The 15,541-nt window shown below is 50.7% G+C and overlaps 1 protein-coding gene across 1 annotated transcript in view; it reads right to left on the bottom strand.

Moving 5' to 3' along the window:
* The window catches only part of LOC140427776 (sorting nexin-9-like), a 169,236-nt gene that overhangs the window by 19,795 nt on the left and 133,900 nt on the right, over nt 1-15,541 (bottom strand). The window contains exons 13-14 of the mRNA XM_072513416.1: nt 13,165-13,241; nt 12,921-13,010 (exon numbers count right to left, since the gene is read on the bottom strand). Coding sequence (XP_072369517.1) covers nt 12,921-13,010; nt 13,165-13,241 — 167 coding nt within the window. The remainder of the gene's footprint in view (nt 1-12,920; nt 13,011-13,164; nt 13,242-15,541) is intronic.

Genomic DNA, 15,541 nt, shown 5'->3' with positions numbered 1-15,541 from the left:
TTTGGATATTGTCCAGGTCTTGCTGCATTTGGACATGGACTGCTTCATTATCTGAGGAGGCGTGAATGATGCTGAACATTGTGCAGACATCTGCAAACATCCCCACATCTGAACTTATGATGGAAGGGAGGTCATTGATGAAGCAGCTGAAGATGGTTGGGCCTAGGACACAACCCTGAGGAACTCCTGCAGTGATGTCCTACAGCTGAGATGATTGACATTCAACCACCACAACAATCTCCAACCAGCGGAGAGTTTTCCCCTGATTCGCCTTGAGTCCAGTTTTGCTAAGGCTCCTTGATGCCATACTTGGTCAAATTCTGCCTTGATGCCAAGGGCAGTCACTCTCACCTCACTTCTGGTATTCAGCTCTTTTGTCCATGTTTGAACCAAGGCTGTAATGATGTCAGGAGCTGAGTGACCCTGGTGGAATCCAAACTGAGCATCCATGAGCAGGTTATTGCTGAGAAAGTGCTGTTTGTTAGCACTGTTGATGACTCCTATCATTTTGCTGAAGAGGGAGAGTAGGCTGATAGGGCAGTAATTGGCTGGGTTGGATTTGTCCTGTTTCTTGTGTACGGGACACACCTGGGCAATTTTCTACATTGCCGGGTTGATGCCAAATTGTAGCTGTACTGGAACAGCTTGGCTAAGGGTGCAGCAAGTTCTGGCGAGCAAGTCTTCAGTATTATTGCTGGAATATTGTCAGGGCCCTTCATTTTTGCAGTATCCGTGCATTCAGCTGTTTCTTGATATCACATGGAGTGATTCGTATTGGCTGAAGATTGACATCTGTGATGCTGGGGAGCTCTGGAGGAGACCGAGATGGATCATCCACTTGGCACTTCTGGCTGAAGATTGTTGCGACTTCCTCAGCCTTGTCTTTTGCACAGATGTGCTGGGCTCCTGCATCATTGAGGATGGGGATATTTGTGGAGCCTCCTCCGGTGAGTTGTTTAATTGTCCACCACCATTCACGGCTGGATGTGCAGGACTGCAGAGCTTAGATCTGATGTGTTCGTTGTGGAATTGCTTGGCTTTATCTATTACTTGCTGCTCATGCTGTTTGGCGCACAAATAGTCCTGTGTTGTAGCTTCATGAGGATGACACTTCATTTTTCGGTATGTCTGGTGTTGCTCCTGGAATGTTCTCCTGCACTCTTCATTGAACCAGGGTTGATCCCCTGGATTGGTGGTTGTGGTATTATCAGGTATTACAGTACCCGAGAGGCTGAAGACCATTGGTTAAACCTAGGAGTTTACCATTGGCTGTTTGGTACGTAGCTCCGCCCTGACAGGCGAGGTATAAGAACCGGTGCCATCCCAGCAGCCCTCATTTCTGTACCAAAGCTGCTGGGGAACAGTTCTAGTCGATTAAAGCCTTCAGTTATGTTACTACCTCGTCTTTGATTGGAATTGATCGTGCATCAATTTAATCGACTAGACATAAGCTGAAAGGATGGATCTCCGAATCAAGCCGGAGTGTCTACAAATCAGCCCCCACGCGGAAAACTCGGCGGTGATATTTAAGCACTGGCTGGCGTGCTTTAAAGGCTATCTCGGGATGTCCGGAGGCACCCCCTCAGGAGAACAGAAACTGCATCTCCTGCACTCAAGGGTAAGCCCTGGGATCTACACCCCCATCGAGGAGGCGGAGGACTTCGATGCTGCGATCAAACTGTTAAAAGGACATTATATCCGCCCTGTAAACGAGGTCTACGCACGTCACCTGCTTGCAACTAGACGGCAAAGCCCCGGGGAATCGTTGGAGGAGTTCTACCGTGCGGTACTGGTGCTGGGCAGAAACTGTGGCTGCCCGCAAGTTTCGGGGAGCGAGCACACGGAACTTCTAATCCGGGTTGCCTTCGTAGCAGGTATGAGCTCCTCAGAGACCTGCCAAAGACTCTTAGAAAAAGACACCCTGGGACTTAGAGAGGCACGGGCCCTGGCAGGGTCCATGGATGTTGCCTCCAGAAACGCGCAGTCCTATGCGCCCGACCGCGCGGCGGCACCCTAGGCTGCGTGGCATCCCGCAGCAGCAGCCCCACAGACCTTCCCCATGTCCCCGCAGGCCTGCGCTGTAAGATGGACCGCTAACTCCGTCGGGCCCCGCTGTTTCTTCTGCGGGCAGGTGAAGCACCCCCGCCAGCGCTGCCCGGCCTGCTCCTCCACCTGCAAAGGGTGCGGCAAGAAGGGCCATTTTGTGGGTGTCTGCCAGGCATGAGCCGTGGCCGCGGTCTCCAGCGACTCCGGACCAGCGCGGCAACCTTCCCTTCGGGCCCCAGACGGCCAGCCATCTTGCCCCTCGGCCACCACGCTGGACGGATGGGCGCCGCCATTTTGTTCATCCCCGACCACCATGTGCGACCCATGGGAGACGCCATCTTGGATGGGGCCCCAGGCCCCCAGCACGGCCGACTACACGCTGCCCGATCAAAACCCGCAACTGCTTCACCTGGCCTCGGTGACTCTGGACCAAAATCACCTCGAACGCTCGGAACAGCAACGACGATGGTCTTCATCAACGGCCACGAGACGTCTTGCCTGATCGACTCTGGGAGCACGGAAAGCTTTATACACCCCCGACACGGTAAGGCGCTGTTCACTTGTTACCCACCCTGTAAACCAAAGAATTTCCCTGGCCTCCGGGTCACACTCGGTGGAGATAAAGGGGTTCTGCCTTGCAAACCTCACTGTCCAAGGCAGGAAATTCAACAAGTTCCGCCTTTATGTCGTGCCGCACCTCTGCGCGGCTACACTCCTGAGGTTGGACTTCCAATGTAACTTGCAAAGCCTGACCTTCAAATCCGGCGGCCCTATACCCCCCCTTACTGTCTGCGGCCTCGCGACCCTCAAGGTTGAACCGCCTTCCTTGTTTGCGAACCTCACCCCGGATTGCAAACCCGTCGCCACTAGGAGCAGACGGTACAGCGCCCAGGACCGAACATTTATCCGGTCTGAAGTCCAGCGGCTGCTGAAGGAAGGTATAATCCAGGCCAGCAATAGTTCCTGGAGAGCTCAGGTGGTAGTTGTAAAGACCGGGGAGAAGCAGAGGATGGTCGTGGACTATAGTCAAACCATCAATAGGTACACGCAACTAGATGCGTACCCTCTCCCCCGCATATCCGACATGGTCAATCGGATTGCACAGTACAAGGTCTTTTCCACCGTGGACCTTAAGTCCGCATATCATCAGCTCCCCATCCGCCTGAGCGACCGCAAGTACACGGCCTTCGAAGCAGACGGGCGGCTCTACCACTTTTTAAGGGTTCCATTCGGCATCACTAACGGAGTCTCGGTCTTCCAACGGGAGATGGACCGAATGGTTGACCAGCACGGTTTACGGGCCACGTTCCCATACCTCGTCAACGTCACCATCTGCGGCCATGACCAGCAGGACCATGACGCCAACCTCCGCAAATTCCTCCAGACCGCTAACGCCCTGAACCTCACCTACAACGAGGAAAAATGCGTGTTTAGCACCGACCATCTAGCCATCCTTGGCTACGTGGTGCGTAATGGAGTGATAGGCCCCGACCCTGAACGCATGCGCCCCCTTATGGAGTTCCCCCTCCCCCACTGTTCCAAAGCCCTGAAACGCTGCCTGGGCTTCTTCTCTTATTACGCCCAGTGGGTCCCCCACTATGCAGACAAGGCCCGCCCGCTAATTCAGTCCACCGTCTTTCCCCTGTCGACAGAGGCCCGTCAGGCCTTCAGCCGCATCAAAGTGGATATCGCAAAGGCCACGATGCACGCAATCGACGAGTCCCTCCCCTTCCAAGTCGAGAGCGACGCATCCAACGTAGCTCTGGCGGCCACTCTCAACCAAGCGGGCAGACCCGTGGCCTTTTTCTCCCGTACCCTCCACGCTTCAGAAATCCGCCACTACTCAGTGGAAAAGGAGGCCCAGGCCATAATGGAAGCTGTGCGACATTAGAGGCATTACCTGGCCGTTAGGAGATTCACTCTCCTCACTGACCAACGGTCGGTAGCCTTCATGTTCGATAATGCGCAGCGGGGCAAGATCAAGAACGACAAGATCTTGCGGTGGAGGATCGAACCCTCCACATATAATTATGAGATCTTGTATCGTCCCGGAAAGCTGAACGAGCCGTTCGATGCCCTATCCCGTGGCACATGTGCCAACGCACAAGTGGACCGTCTCCAAGCCCTCCACGAGGACCTCTGCCACCCGGGGGTCACTCGGTTCTACCACTTCGTGAAGACCCGCAACCTCCCCAACTCCGTCAAGGAGGTCCGAACAGCCACCAGGAACTGCCAAATCTGCGCAGAGTGCAAGCCGCACTTTTTCAGGCCAGATAGAGCGCACATGATAAAGGCTTCCCGTCCCTTTGAGCGCCTCAGTCTGGACTTCAAAGGCCCCCTCCCCTCCACCAATCGCAACACGTACTTCCTAAACGTGGTTGACGAATACTCACGTTTCCCTTTCGCCATCCCCTGCCCCGACATGACCGCGGCCACGGTCATTAAAGCCCTCTGCGCCATCTTTACATTGTTCGGTTCCCCCGCCTACAACCATAGCGATAGGGGGTCCTCCTTCATGAGCGACGAACTGCGTCAATTCCTGCTCAGCAAGGGCATCGCCTTGAGCAGGACGACCAGTTACAACCCCCGGGGGAACGGTCAGGTAGGGAGGGAGAACGGTACGGTCTGGAAGACTGTCCTACTGGCCCTACGGTCCAGAAGTCTCCCAGTTTTCCGTTGGCAGGAAGTCCTCCCAGATGCCCTCCACTCCATCCGGTCGCTGCTGTGTACTACAACTAATCAAATGCCTCACGAGCACCTCCTTGTCTTCCCTAGGAAGTCCTCCTCCGGAATGTCACTTCCGACCTGGCTGGCAGCCCCAGGACCCATCTTGCTCCGAAAGCATGTGCGGGCGCACAAATCGGACCCGTTGGTCGAGAGGGTTCATCTCCTCCATGCGAACCCTCAATACGCCTACGTGGCATACCCCAACGACCGATAGGACACGGTCTCCCTGCGGGACCTGGCGCCCGCCGGAGCTCCCCACACACCCCCAACACCAATCACCCCCTCCCTCCCGCCGGCGCACCCCACAGCCGCTCCCTTCCCGGGCAGATCGGTCCTCCTCCCGTGCCCGCCCAGGAGTAGTGAAACAGGAACAAACATCCCGACGCTCCTAGAGACGACAGTGCCCGAGCCAGCGCCTGCACCACCACCGGAGCTGAGACGATCGGCAAGGACGACCAGTGCACCCACTCGACTCATTGAATCTGCGTGACAAAGCAAGATCTGTAAATAATTCAGTAGCCCAGTAAAAGCGGCATTGTAAGTAGTTAATCGTTGATATCGGTGCATAGCCACTGTGTTAATGGAATCCCAGCACCGACTTTGTAAACCCCTACCACCATGCGACCCACCACCCCGCCGGGTTCTTTTTTAACAAGGGGTGAATGTGGTGGTATGTATTAGGGGTAGTACGGTACCCAGTGATGCCGAGAGGCTATTGGTGGACAGACACTGTGTCCTGATTGGATCTGCCGCCTGCTGGATCCACCCAGTAATGCGGAGTATAAGAACCCGGGTTCTCCCAGCAGCCGCATTCTATAACCGAGCTACTGGGGAACAAGTCTGCGTAATAAAGCCATCGATTGACTTCATCTCTTCTCGCCTCGTGAGTGATTGATTGTGCTATATGCAGCTGGATGCGTACCCTCTCCCCCGCATATCCGACCTGGTAAACAGGATCGCGAAATACAAGGTGGATCTCACGTCCGCCTACCATCAGCTACCCCTCCGTATTAGTGACCACAAATACACTGCCTTCGAAGCAGATGGGCGGCTCTATCAATTTATAAGGGTTCCCTTTGGTGTCACTAATGGGGTCTCGGTCTTCCAACGCGAGATGGACCAAATGGTTGACCGGTACGGCTTACGCGCAACATTCCCGTATCTTGATAACGTCACCATCTGCGGCCATGACCAGCAGGACCACGACACCAACCTCCGAAAATTTCTCCAGACCGCGGAAATCCTTAACTTAACGTATAATAAGGATAAATGTGTATTTAGCTCCGACCGCATAGCCACCCTCGGCTACGTAGTGCAAAATTGAGTTATAGGCCCCGACCCTGAACGCATGCGCCCCCTTATGGAATTCCCCCTCCCTCAATGCTCCAAGGCCCTGAAGCGCTGCCTCGGGTTTTTCAGTTATTACGCCCAGTGAGTCCCTAACTACGCAGACAAAGCCCGACCCCTAATCCAGTCCACAACCTTCCCCCTGTCAACGGAGGCCCGCCAGGCCTTCAGCCGCATCAAAGCAGACATTGCAAAGGCCACGATGCGCGCCATCGACTATCCCTCCCCTTCCAGGTCGAGAGCGATGCGTCCGACGTAGCTCTGGCCGCCACTGACCAACAGTCGGTGGCGTTCATGTTCGATAATGTACAGCGGGGCAAGATAAAAAACGACAAGATCTTGCGGTGGAGGATAGAACTCTTCACCTACAACTACGAGATCTTGTACTGTCCTGGGAAGCAAAACGAGCCTCCTGATGCCCTGTCCCACGGCACATGTGCCACTGCACAAGTGGACCGCCTCCGAGCCCTCCACGAGGACCTCTGCCACCCGGGGGTCACTCGTTTTTTCCACTTCATTAAGACCCGCAACCTGCCCTACTCCATCGAGGAGGTCAGGACAGTCACCAAGGACTGCCAAATCTGCGCGGAGTGCAAACCGCACTTCGACCGGCCAGAGAGGGCGCACTTGATAAAGGCTTCCCGTCCTTTTGAACGTCTCAGCATGGACTTCAAAGACCCCCTCCCCTCCACCGATCGCAACATGTACTTCCTGAACGTGATTGACGAGTACTCCAGGTTCCCATTCGCCATCCCCTGCCCCGACATGACCGCAACCACCGTCATCAAGGCCCTCCAGGGTATCTTTACACTGTTCGGTTTCCCCGCGTACATACACAGTGATAGGGGGTCCTCCTTTATGAGCGACGAACTGCGTCAATTCCTGCTCAACAGGGGCATTGCCTCAAGCAGGACGACAAGTTACAACCCCTGGGGAAATGGGCAGGTAGAGAGGGAGAACGGAACAGTCTGGAAGACCGTCCTACTGGCCCAACGATCCAGGAATCTCCCAATCTCCCGCTGGCAAGAAGTCCTCCCGGAGGCCCTCTACGCCATCCTGTACAACTACCAACCAGACACCTCATGAACGTCTCCTTGTCTTCCCCAGGAAGTCCTCCTACGGGACCTCGCTCCCAACCTGGCTAGCAACACCCGGACCCATCCTGCTTCGGAAGCACGTGCGGGCGCACAAGTCGGACCCGTTGGTCGAGAGGGTCCACCTGCTGCACGCTAACCCCCAGTACGCCTACGTGGCGTTCCCTGACGGCCGGCAAGATACAGTCTCCCTTCGGGACCTGGCGCCCGCCGGAACCCCACGCGCACCCAAACCATTGCACCCCCCCCCCCCCCCTCCACAGCACCTCACTGGAGGGTCAGTCCTCCCACCACTCCTGCCTAGGCCCTCCCACCCACCGACGCCCCCTACAGGCGCCCCCCTTTCGTGTCAACTGTTTGCCCCACCAGCGCCGTCTAGGGGTGACGAAGCTGCCATGGAGGCCGAAGCCACGCTCCCGGAGTCGCAGACACCCGGACCCCCACCAGAATCACCACCGAAGCCCAGACAATCCAGGAGGACGACCAGGCCACCCGACCGACTGATTGCTACACTGTAACTGTAACTGTAAATGAACACTGAATGTATATATCTTCCACGCTTGTAAATATTCTCGACAACTCTGTTAGGAGGTATCACAGTACCTCCATATCTGATCACACCATGTTAGATGCAATTGTAACCACTGGCCACCACCCCCGCCAGACTCTTTTTTAACAGGGGGTGAATGTGGTATTATCAGGTATTACAGTACCCGAGAGGCTGAAGACCATTGGTTAAACCTAGGAGTTTACCATTGGCTGTTTGGTACGTAGCTCCGCCCTGACAGGCGGGGTATAAGAACCAGTGCCATCCCAGCAGCCCTCATTTCTGTACCGAAGCTGCTGCGGAACAGTTCTAGTCGATTAAAGCCTTCAGTTATGGTACTACCTCATCTTTGATTGGAATTGATCGTGCATCAGTGGTAATGGTAGAGTGGGAGATATGCCAGGCCATGAGGTTGCAGATTGTGGTTGAGGACAATTCTGCTGCTGCTGATGGCCCGCAGCACCTCATGGATGCCCACTCTTGAGCTACTAGATTTGTTCGAAGTCTATACCATTTAGCACGGTGTTAGTGCCACACAACATGATGGACGATATTCTCAATGTGAAGACGGGATTTTGTCTCCACAAGGACTGTGTGGTGGTCACGTCTATCGATACTTTCATGGACAGATGCATCTGCAGCAGGCAGGCTGGTGAAGATAAGGTCAAGTGTGTTTTTACCTCTTGTTGGCCCTCATCGCCTGCTGGCGTCCCAGTTTAGCAGCTTGTTGGTTCCCTCATCACCTGCTGCTGTCCCAGTTTAGCAGCTATGTCCTTTGGGACCCAGCCAGCTCAGTCTGTGGTGGCACTACCGAGCCACTCTTGGTGATGGACATTGAAGTCCTCAAATGGGTGCACCCAAATATCGAAGCCAGTATGTCTTCAAACTTCCATAAACACCCTGAACATTTACTCCAACAGGAAAGGAAATCTACTGTATGAGATCAGCAATTTTTTTCAAATAATCTCAACAAACGTATTTATAATAATTTTAGAAATTGCATTTCAAACAAAACATGCTGAATTTTCAACCAAAATGGTGATACATTTGTGACATGTAGTGATGTTAGTTTGGAGATAGTATTCAGGAGCGAATTCTGTTCAGTTGGTATGAAATATAATTATCCTATTTTCATCTGTAGTGTATCTGAGCACAGCCTTGTTGAATGAAAGATCATTATCAAATAAGTCAATAAAAGCTGCACCACTTGGTGCCAGCGTACGAGCAGCCAGCACTAGGAGTAGGAGGGAACATTCCAGTTGTGTGTGGGAAGGAGAATGAAAGTGCAAGTACCAAAGTGTTGTGCAACGGAGTGAGTTTAAAGTTGCTTTAAATTTCATCTTGAAAGCAAGACTTCTCGTTTAAACCATTTGGCATCAAATATGGGTGTTTCGAGGAAGAGGATCCCTGTTCTGCGCTGGTTGGAACTACTGCTCAGTTTTGCGGGTTTTTCCCTCATCACTCTGAAAGGTCCAGTGGATTTTGAATGGACAGCGCTCTGTCTTTTCTGTGCTGTGTCGTGCCTTACAATGAACAGCACTATTCTCTTCCTGGAGGCTGGTGCTAGTAAGGAACAATGTCGTCATCTGTCACGTTTCACAGAAGTGGGCATTTTTAGTCTTGCTGTGGCATTCACTACGGGGGCTGTTGTTCAAATGATCAGTGCTATTGAGATGGGCATGCTTTTGCAACCTGACCAGCATTATTTTAAATCTACTCCAACTTGGCCATCTGACTTTCACCTTGTAGTAGTCTCAACTGCATGTGTATCCTTTGCTTCTTTATTGTACTGGATGGACCATTACCACCACAGACACTGGATTATGCAACAAGGACTGATTGTTATCACACCAAAATCCATATATGGAACTAAATTAACTGTTTCTTTCATTCTGCTACTGCTGCTGTGGGATTCTAAGGAGAAGGGAATCTTTTCAACCATGTGCTTTTACTTAATAGCTCACATCATTTCTGTTATCAAGGCTGCCACGTTTCTGATTCCTTCAGAAGTCTCCCAACTAAAAATCGGATTAGGAATAATTTGTGCCAACATAGTGCTGATCATTGGTTATGGCCAGACGCTGTTGCAATGGCCCGAGTGTGTTTTAATGCAATGTAGTCACGAGGTGCACGTGAAACTTTGTGCTACAAAAGAAACCGATAAACTGTGTACGATTTCCTTTTATAATTTGTGTGCCCAAGGAGTTACCTTCACAGTGCTAACAGGTGTTAATCTCCTACTGCTCATTTATGATTCAATATCGATACTTAATTTTCACAAAACCAATGTGGATAGTAGTATCCAAAATGAAGACGTGTAATGTATTCCATTTTAATGCATTCTTGGTGACTGAATGTAAACAAATTACTGATTTGGACAACTATTGCAGAATTTTAGGGTGAAGTAATATGGTTCTGCTAAGATGGCAATTATTAGCAGGAGAATGAAAAATCGAGGTCATTATCCACATGTTCAGTAATGATATCGCATAGTTTAGCCGAATTTCAACTACAAAGGAGGGAGTGGAAATGAAATGAAAATGAAAATGGCTTATTGTCACAAGTAGGCTTCAATGAAGTTACTGTGAAAAGCCCCTAGTCGCCACTTTCCAGCACCTGTAAATGGATGTCACCAAGGAAGGTCCTTTTGAGAGCAAGCTTGTTGAAAGGAAGCTAGCACGAAAATATAACTAACATCTAATGCAAAGCAAAGCTAATTTTAATATTAAACATCAATTTCTGTTTGAAAAACTCAATTTGTGAGGGTTCTGTATTTCATTTGCTTCATTCAGTTTTTGTTCATAAGGTAAACACCCATTGTTACACTCTGACCTGGATTTTTCAAGCAAAAACCACCTGATTTCAGGAAGAATGCAAGGGAAATGGGGAGGGGACCGCCTCACAGAACGTTCGTCACAACGGTGACATTTTCCGGCTGTTCCTGCCAGCGGGATCTTCTGGTCCAGGCAACCCCCTGACTGTGGGTTCGGCAAAGGCGGAGAGTGCAAACAATGGGAAAACCCATTGACCACAGCGGGACTGGAGGATCCCACTGCAGTGGCGGGGGGGGGGGGGGGATACTGTCCAATGGCCCTCCCTCCTAATGTCCTGCACTGTCGGTACCACCACCCAGCTGCCTACAATCGAAGGTGGTGGACGAATTTGTCCACTTTCCCTCAGAGAATTGATAAGTTAACGTTCTCTTCAAAATCGATAATGCAGGGTTTCTTTAAAAGCCTCAAAGAATCCTGTCTGACTTCATGGGCGGGATTCTCCGCAATCGGAGCGATGTCTGCCGACCGGCGCCAAAAACGGCGCGAATCAGTCCGGCATCGTGCCGCCCCAAAGGTGCGGAATTCTCCGCATCTTGAGGGGCCGAGCCCTCACCTTGAGGGGCTCGGCTCACGCCGGAGTGATTTCCGCCCCGCCGGCTGGCGGGAAAGGCCTTTGGCGCCCCGCCAGCTGGCGCGGAAATGACTTTGCCGTGCGGCGCATGCGCGGGAGCGTCAGCGGCCGCTCACAGATCCCCGCGCATGCGCAGTGGAGGGGGTCTCTTCCGCCTCCGCCATAGTGAAGACAAAGGCGAAGGCGGAAGGAAAAGAGTGCCCCCATGGCACAGGCCCGCCTGCGGATCGGTGGGCCGCGATCGCGGGCCAGGCCATCGTCCCGCGCCCCCCCCCAGGACCCCGGAGCCTGCCCGCGCCGCCTTGTCCCGCCATTCGAAAGGTGGTTCAATCCACGCCGGCTGGCGTGGGTTGACAGCGGCGGGACTTCGGCCCATCGCGGACCGGAGAACCGCCGGTGGTGGGCCCGCCGACCGGCGCGATTTCCGCTGACCGGTGCGGCGCGATTCCCGCCCCCGCCGAATCTCTGGTGGCAGAGAATTCGGGACACGGCGGGGGCGGGATTCACGCCAGCCCCCGGCGATTCTCCGACCGGCAGGGGTTCGGAGAATCGCACCCCATATGTGTGTGTATTTCGAGTCAAGGAATACACCACTCCTTGATTTCTCAATAAATTCCTCAACATTTGCTTATTGATGACTGGCACATGATTAGGAAATAAACATTTCTTGAGTTAATTTAGGGGATTGAAATGTGACACATAATTGAATTGACTACTTGTAGGGAGCATTTTATAACTAGCAGCCAAAATATAGTAGGGTTCAATGTGAAAATATCAATGAAGAAAGAAAACAGAAACCAATGTGTCCTATGGCCCTTCTCATGGTGACCCGAAATGACTGTGTCCAGGGTAAAGTTGGCATCCTCTTGCGCTCTAAGCAAGGTCCCTTGCATCTTCCATTCAGTACCATTTGAGGTCCTCTCTTGAGCAACAAACTCACAGTATTTACCACCACTTTCCACTGATTAGCCCATTGCTTATGATAATGCGTAGACGGCACTCAATTCCCAACTGTCGCTCTTTCAAAATGCCTGTAAAATAAATTCTGAATCTGTCCTTTGTAATGCTTTTTAGTACATCATTAATGAGGACCTTGAATAGGATGCGGCACAATGGACAGCTTATGCCTTACTTTTCTTTTGAGAGAAATAGGTTCATTAGTATCCTCTTCAGTCTCACACAGAATTTGTGCAACACAATCAACCCCGGGAATCTTTGGCTCGTGAGGGTTCTTGCCGAGTGATCCCTGCTGAGATTAGTGGCTGGCATAAATACTTTTAAGTAGACTTCTGAAGCCTGGAAAAATCCCTCCTAAAACAGGGGTGGCCTTGAGTGCCGAGCATAGAAGTGAGCTGCTGGCATGGGCGTGTATGCCCATTATGAAATGTCATCGGCAAAGATTAGGCGTGGCGTAACCTCCTGCACATCTTTGCAACACTGTCCATTTTGTCCACTTGATCCCTTGTGCCCATTTGTAAGTGAAATATGCATTTGTTGGGTAAAAAACATTGAGGGTGGCTATTAATATGAATATAGCATGTCAGAGCTGAAAATGGGTGCTGACGAATGCACCGGGTATATGCAAAAAACATAATTTTGGGGGTCAGAAAATTAGGGTTGGCTTGTACACTGGGTCGACGTATACACCACAATTTACAGTATAATCCAATAACTACATAAACTACCAACATTATTGTTTTCCTCTTGGAGCACATTAGTTTCATAATTAACAAAAACTTCAACCTGTAACTAACCTTGAGGAGGTTTATAATATCAGGAAAACAGTTCAGCAGCCCTTTGTATTCTTTACTGATCTCAAGCAAGCAGTGGACATCTTTCTTTGGCTAGAAGGCAAACAAGAATCATACCAGGTACTTCTTATATTGCAATTAAACCAATAATTTTACAAAACAGCATTGTTTAACATGAATCAACGAATAATCAATAAAAACACGAGTAAATATTTTCAAATAATTACATTCAATTATCCCAATTTACCTGATCAAAATAAAGATTCCCGATATCATCATATGTTTTTCCAACAAATGACAACGCATTTCCAATGGAGCCTTTCCCTTTTGAAAAATAAGTTTTAAAAGTTTAATATGTATTATGCTGATATGACAATGAAGCCTGCAATGTAGCGTTCAGTAGTACTGTTCTGTAGTGCTGCATTTATACTTATCTTGCAGCTGTATTATTGGTCAAGCAGGATATCATTTTTAACTTCAATCTCTGATCTATGAGGTAGATCTATGCAGGTGTGGAGGACATGGCTTGAACTTTAATTGCTTAGAAAGCATTGGCAGCTTTATGTGCATTTAAACTCTGTCTCTCCTGGCAATGCAAAATGGCCATGCAAGATGGCCACCAATAGTCATTTGCACTGGTCTGTGGGAACAGGTAAGAAAGTTAGGGCTTGAATTGCTTACTTTAAAGAAATGGCCTGTGTGAAGTCAGTTGGATCAGGCAGTGATTATCATTGATAAAATATGGACAATGTATTGGGATTGTGCGCACTTGAGCTGCCAATCCCTGTGGCTCCATGTTCGACTGAAATCAATTAAAACAAAAGTCATGAGAGAGTAAATGGGTCTCCAGATTCGCAATCCCTCGATTTACACACATTCCCTAAGATCCATCCCACAAACTTTGAGAATCAGCTTGAAATGGCCTCCCCAATTTAGTCGCTTTTACATTGCGATATGCTGCTAGTTATGCCTTCTTTGACGCGTGCAATTGCGTCACGGAATATAACTCAAGAAACATGCATGCACGTATACAGTGTTCTGAGGGACCTTCTGCCCATTTCATCAATATTATCTGACACCCTTTTCAAACTGCATTCCATATGGTGTCAATCCTAAGAGGAGTGAGATCATCGGCTCTGTTATTTCCCTCCCAACTCTGGGTTCATATTGATTTGCTTTGCAGGTGTATGAGTTTGAGAATTCTACTAATTTATAGAATTTGAAATATCTATGGATTGTATTCTGTAACCACAGTTTACAATTGTGTGGGTCAGTTTTGACTTGTTGGGCAATTAATAGTCAAGATAGTTGGAGAAACTTGAAAAACAGATGTTTGTGAAGAAACAAACTTCTGTTATTGTTTTATGACAGAGCTTGCTTGACTTGAGCTGAAGCTATCCTAATGGCCAAAATACGACTCGGTGTTTGTTTTTAAATCAGGTTGAAGGAATGGTTAAAACAGAAGATGACACCTTGGGGTGGATTCCCCATTGCCTGCCTCCGGTATCGGGTTTCCCGATTGGGCAGAGAATGGAGCATGGCTATGAAACGGTATTCCCCATTCTGATGTTCCGATCCCCTGCTGGGGAGGGTAGTGAGTTAAATGGCCCATGCCAGCAGGAAGGTGCAAACCGGTGATCCCCCCAGAGTCTCCACCCTCCTTCCCTCACCGCCCCCCCCCCCCCCCCCCCCATTATGCACTGACCCCCCACAGCGGGATTTGGTGCAAGTTTGCCCTATTATGGCCCTGACAAGGTGGACCCCGCAGTGGGTCAAGGGAGGTCAGTGGCGAACTGAGGTGCCCCCCAAAGCCCATCAGAAGGCCGAAATCCCAGACAGGGAACCCGATAAAAGAACTCGAAGGAGACAAAATGGCAGAGGATCCGGCCGCGCATGTCACACTGGAAACCTCCCACTACCCTCTGTGTAAAAAACTTGCCTCGTACATCTCCTCTAAACCTTGCCCCTCGCACCTTAAACCTAGTAATTGACCCCTCTACCCTGGGGAAAAGCCTCTGACTATCCACTCTGTCTATGCCCCTCACAATTTTGTAGACCTATATCAGGTCACCCCTCAACCTCCTTCGTTCCAGTGAGAACAAACCAAGTTTATTCAACCTCCCCTAATAGCTAATGCCCTCCATACCAGGCAACATCCTGGTAAGTCTCTTCTGCACCCTCTCTAAAGCCTCCACATCCTTCTGGTAGTGTGGCGACCAGAATTGAACACTATACTCCAAGTGTGGCCTAACTAAGGTTCTATACAGCTGCAACATGAGTTGCCAATTATTATACTCAATGCCCCGGCCAATGAAGGCAAGCATGCTGTATGCCTTCTTGACTACCTTCTCCACCTGTGTTGCCCCTTTCAGTGGCCTGTGGACCTGTACACCTAGATCTCTCTGACTGTCAATACTCTTGAGGGTTCTACCATTCACTGTATATTCCCTACATGTATTAGACCGTCCAAAAGGGGCTGGTTTAGCACACTGGGCTAAATCGCTGGCTTTTAAGGCAGGCCAGCAGCACGGTTCAATTCCCGTACCAGCCTCCCCGAATAGGCGCCGGAATGTGGCGACTAGGGGCTTTTCACAGTAACTTCATTTGAAGCCTACTTGTGACAA

The sequence above is a fragment of the Scyliorhinus torazame genome, chromosome 8 (genome assembly GCF_047496885.1).
Source record: "Scyliorhinus torazame isolate Kashiwa2021f chromosome 8, sScyTor2.1, whole genome shotgun sequence".
Classification (NCBI taxonomy): domain Eukaryota; kingdom Metazoa; phylum Chordata; class Chondrichthyes; order Carcharhiniformes; family Scyliorhinidae; genus Scyliorhinus; species Scyliorhinus torazame.
Note: the sequence above shows the minus strand (reverse complement) of the source record. Positions and strands in the feature narration are given on the sequence as shown.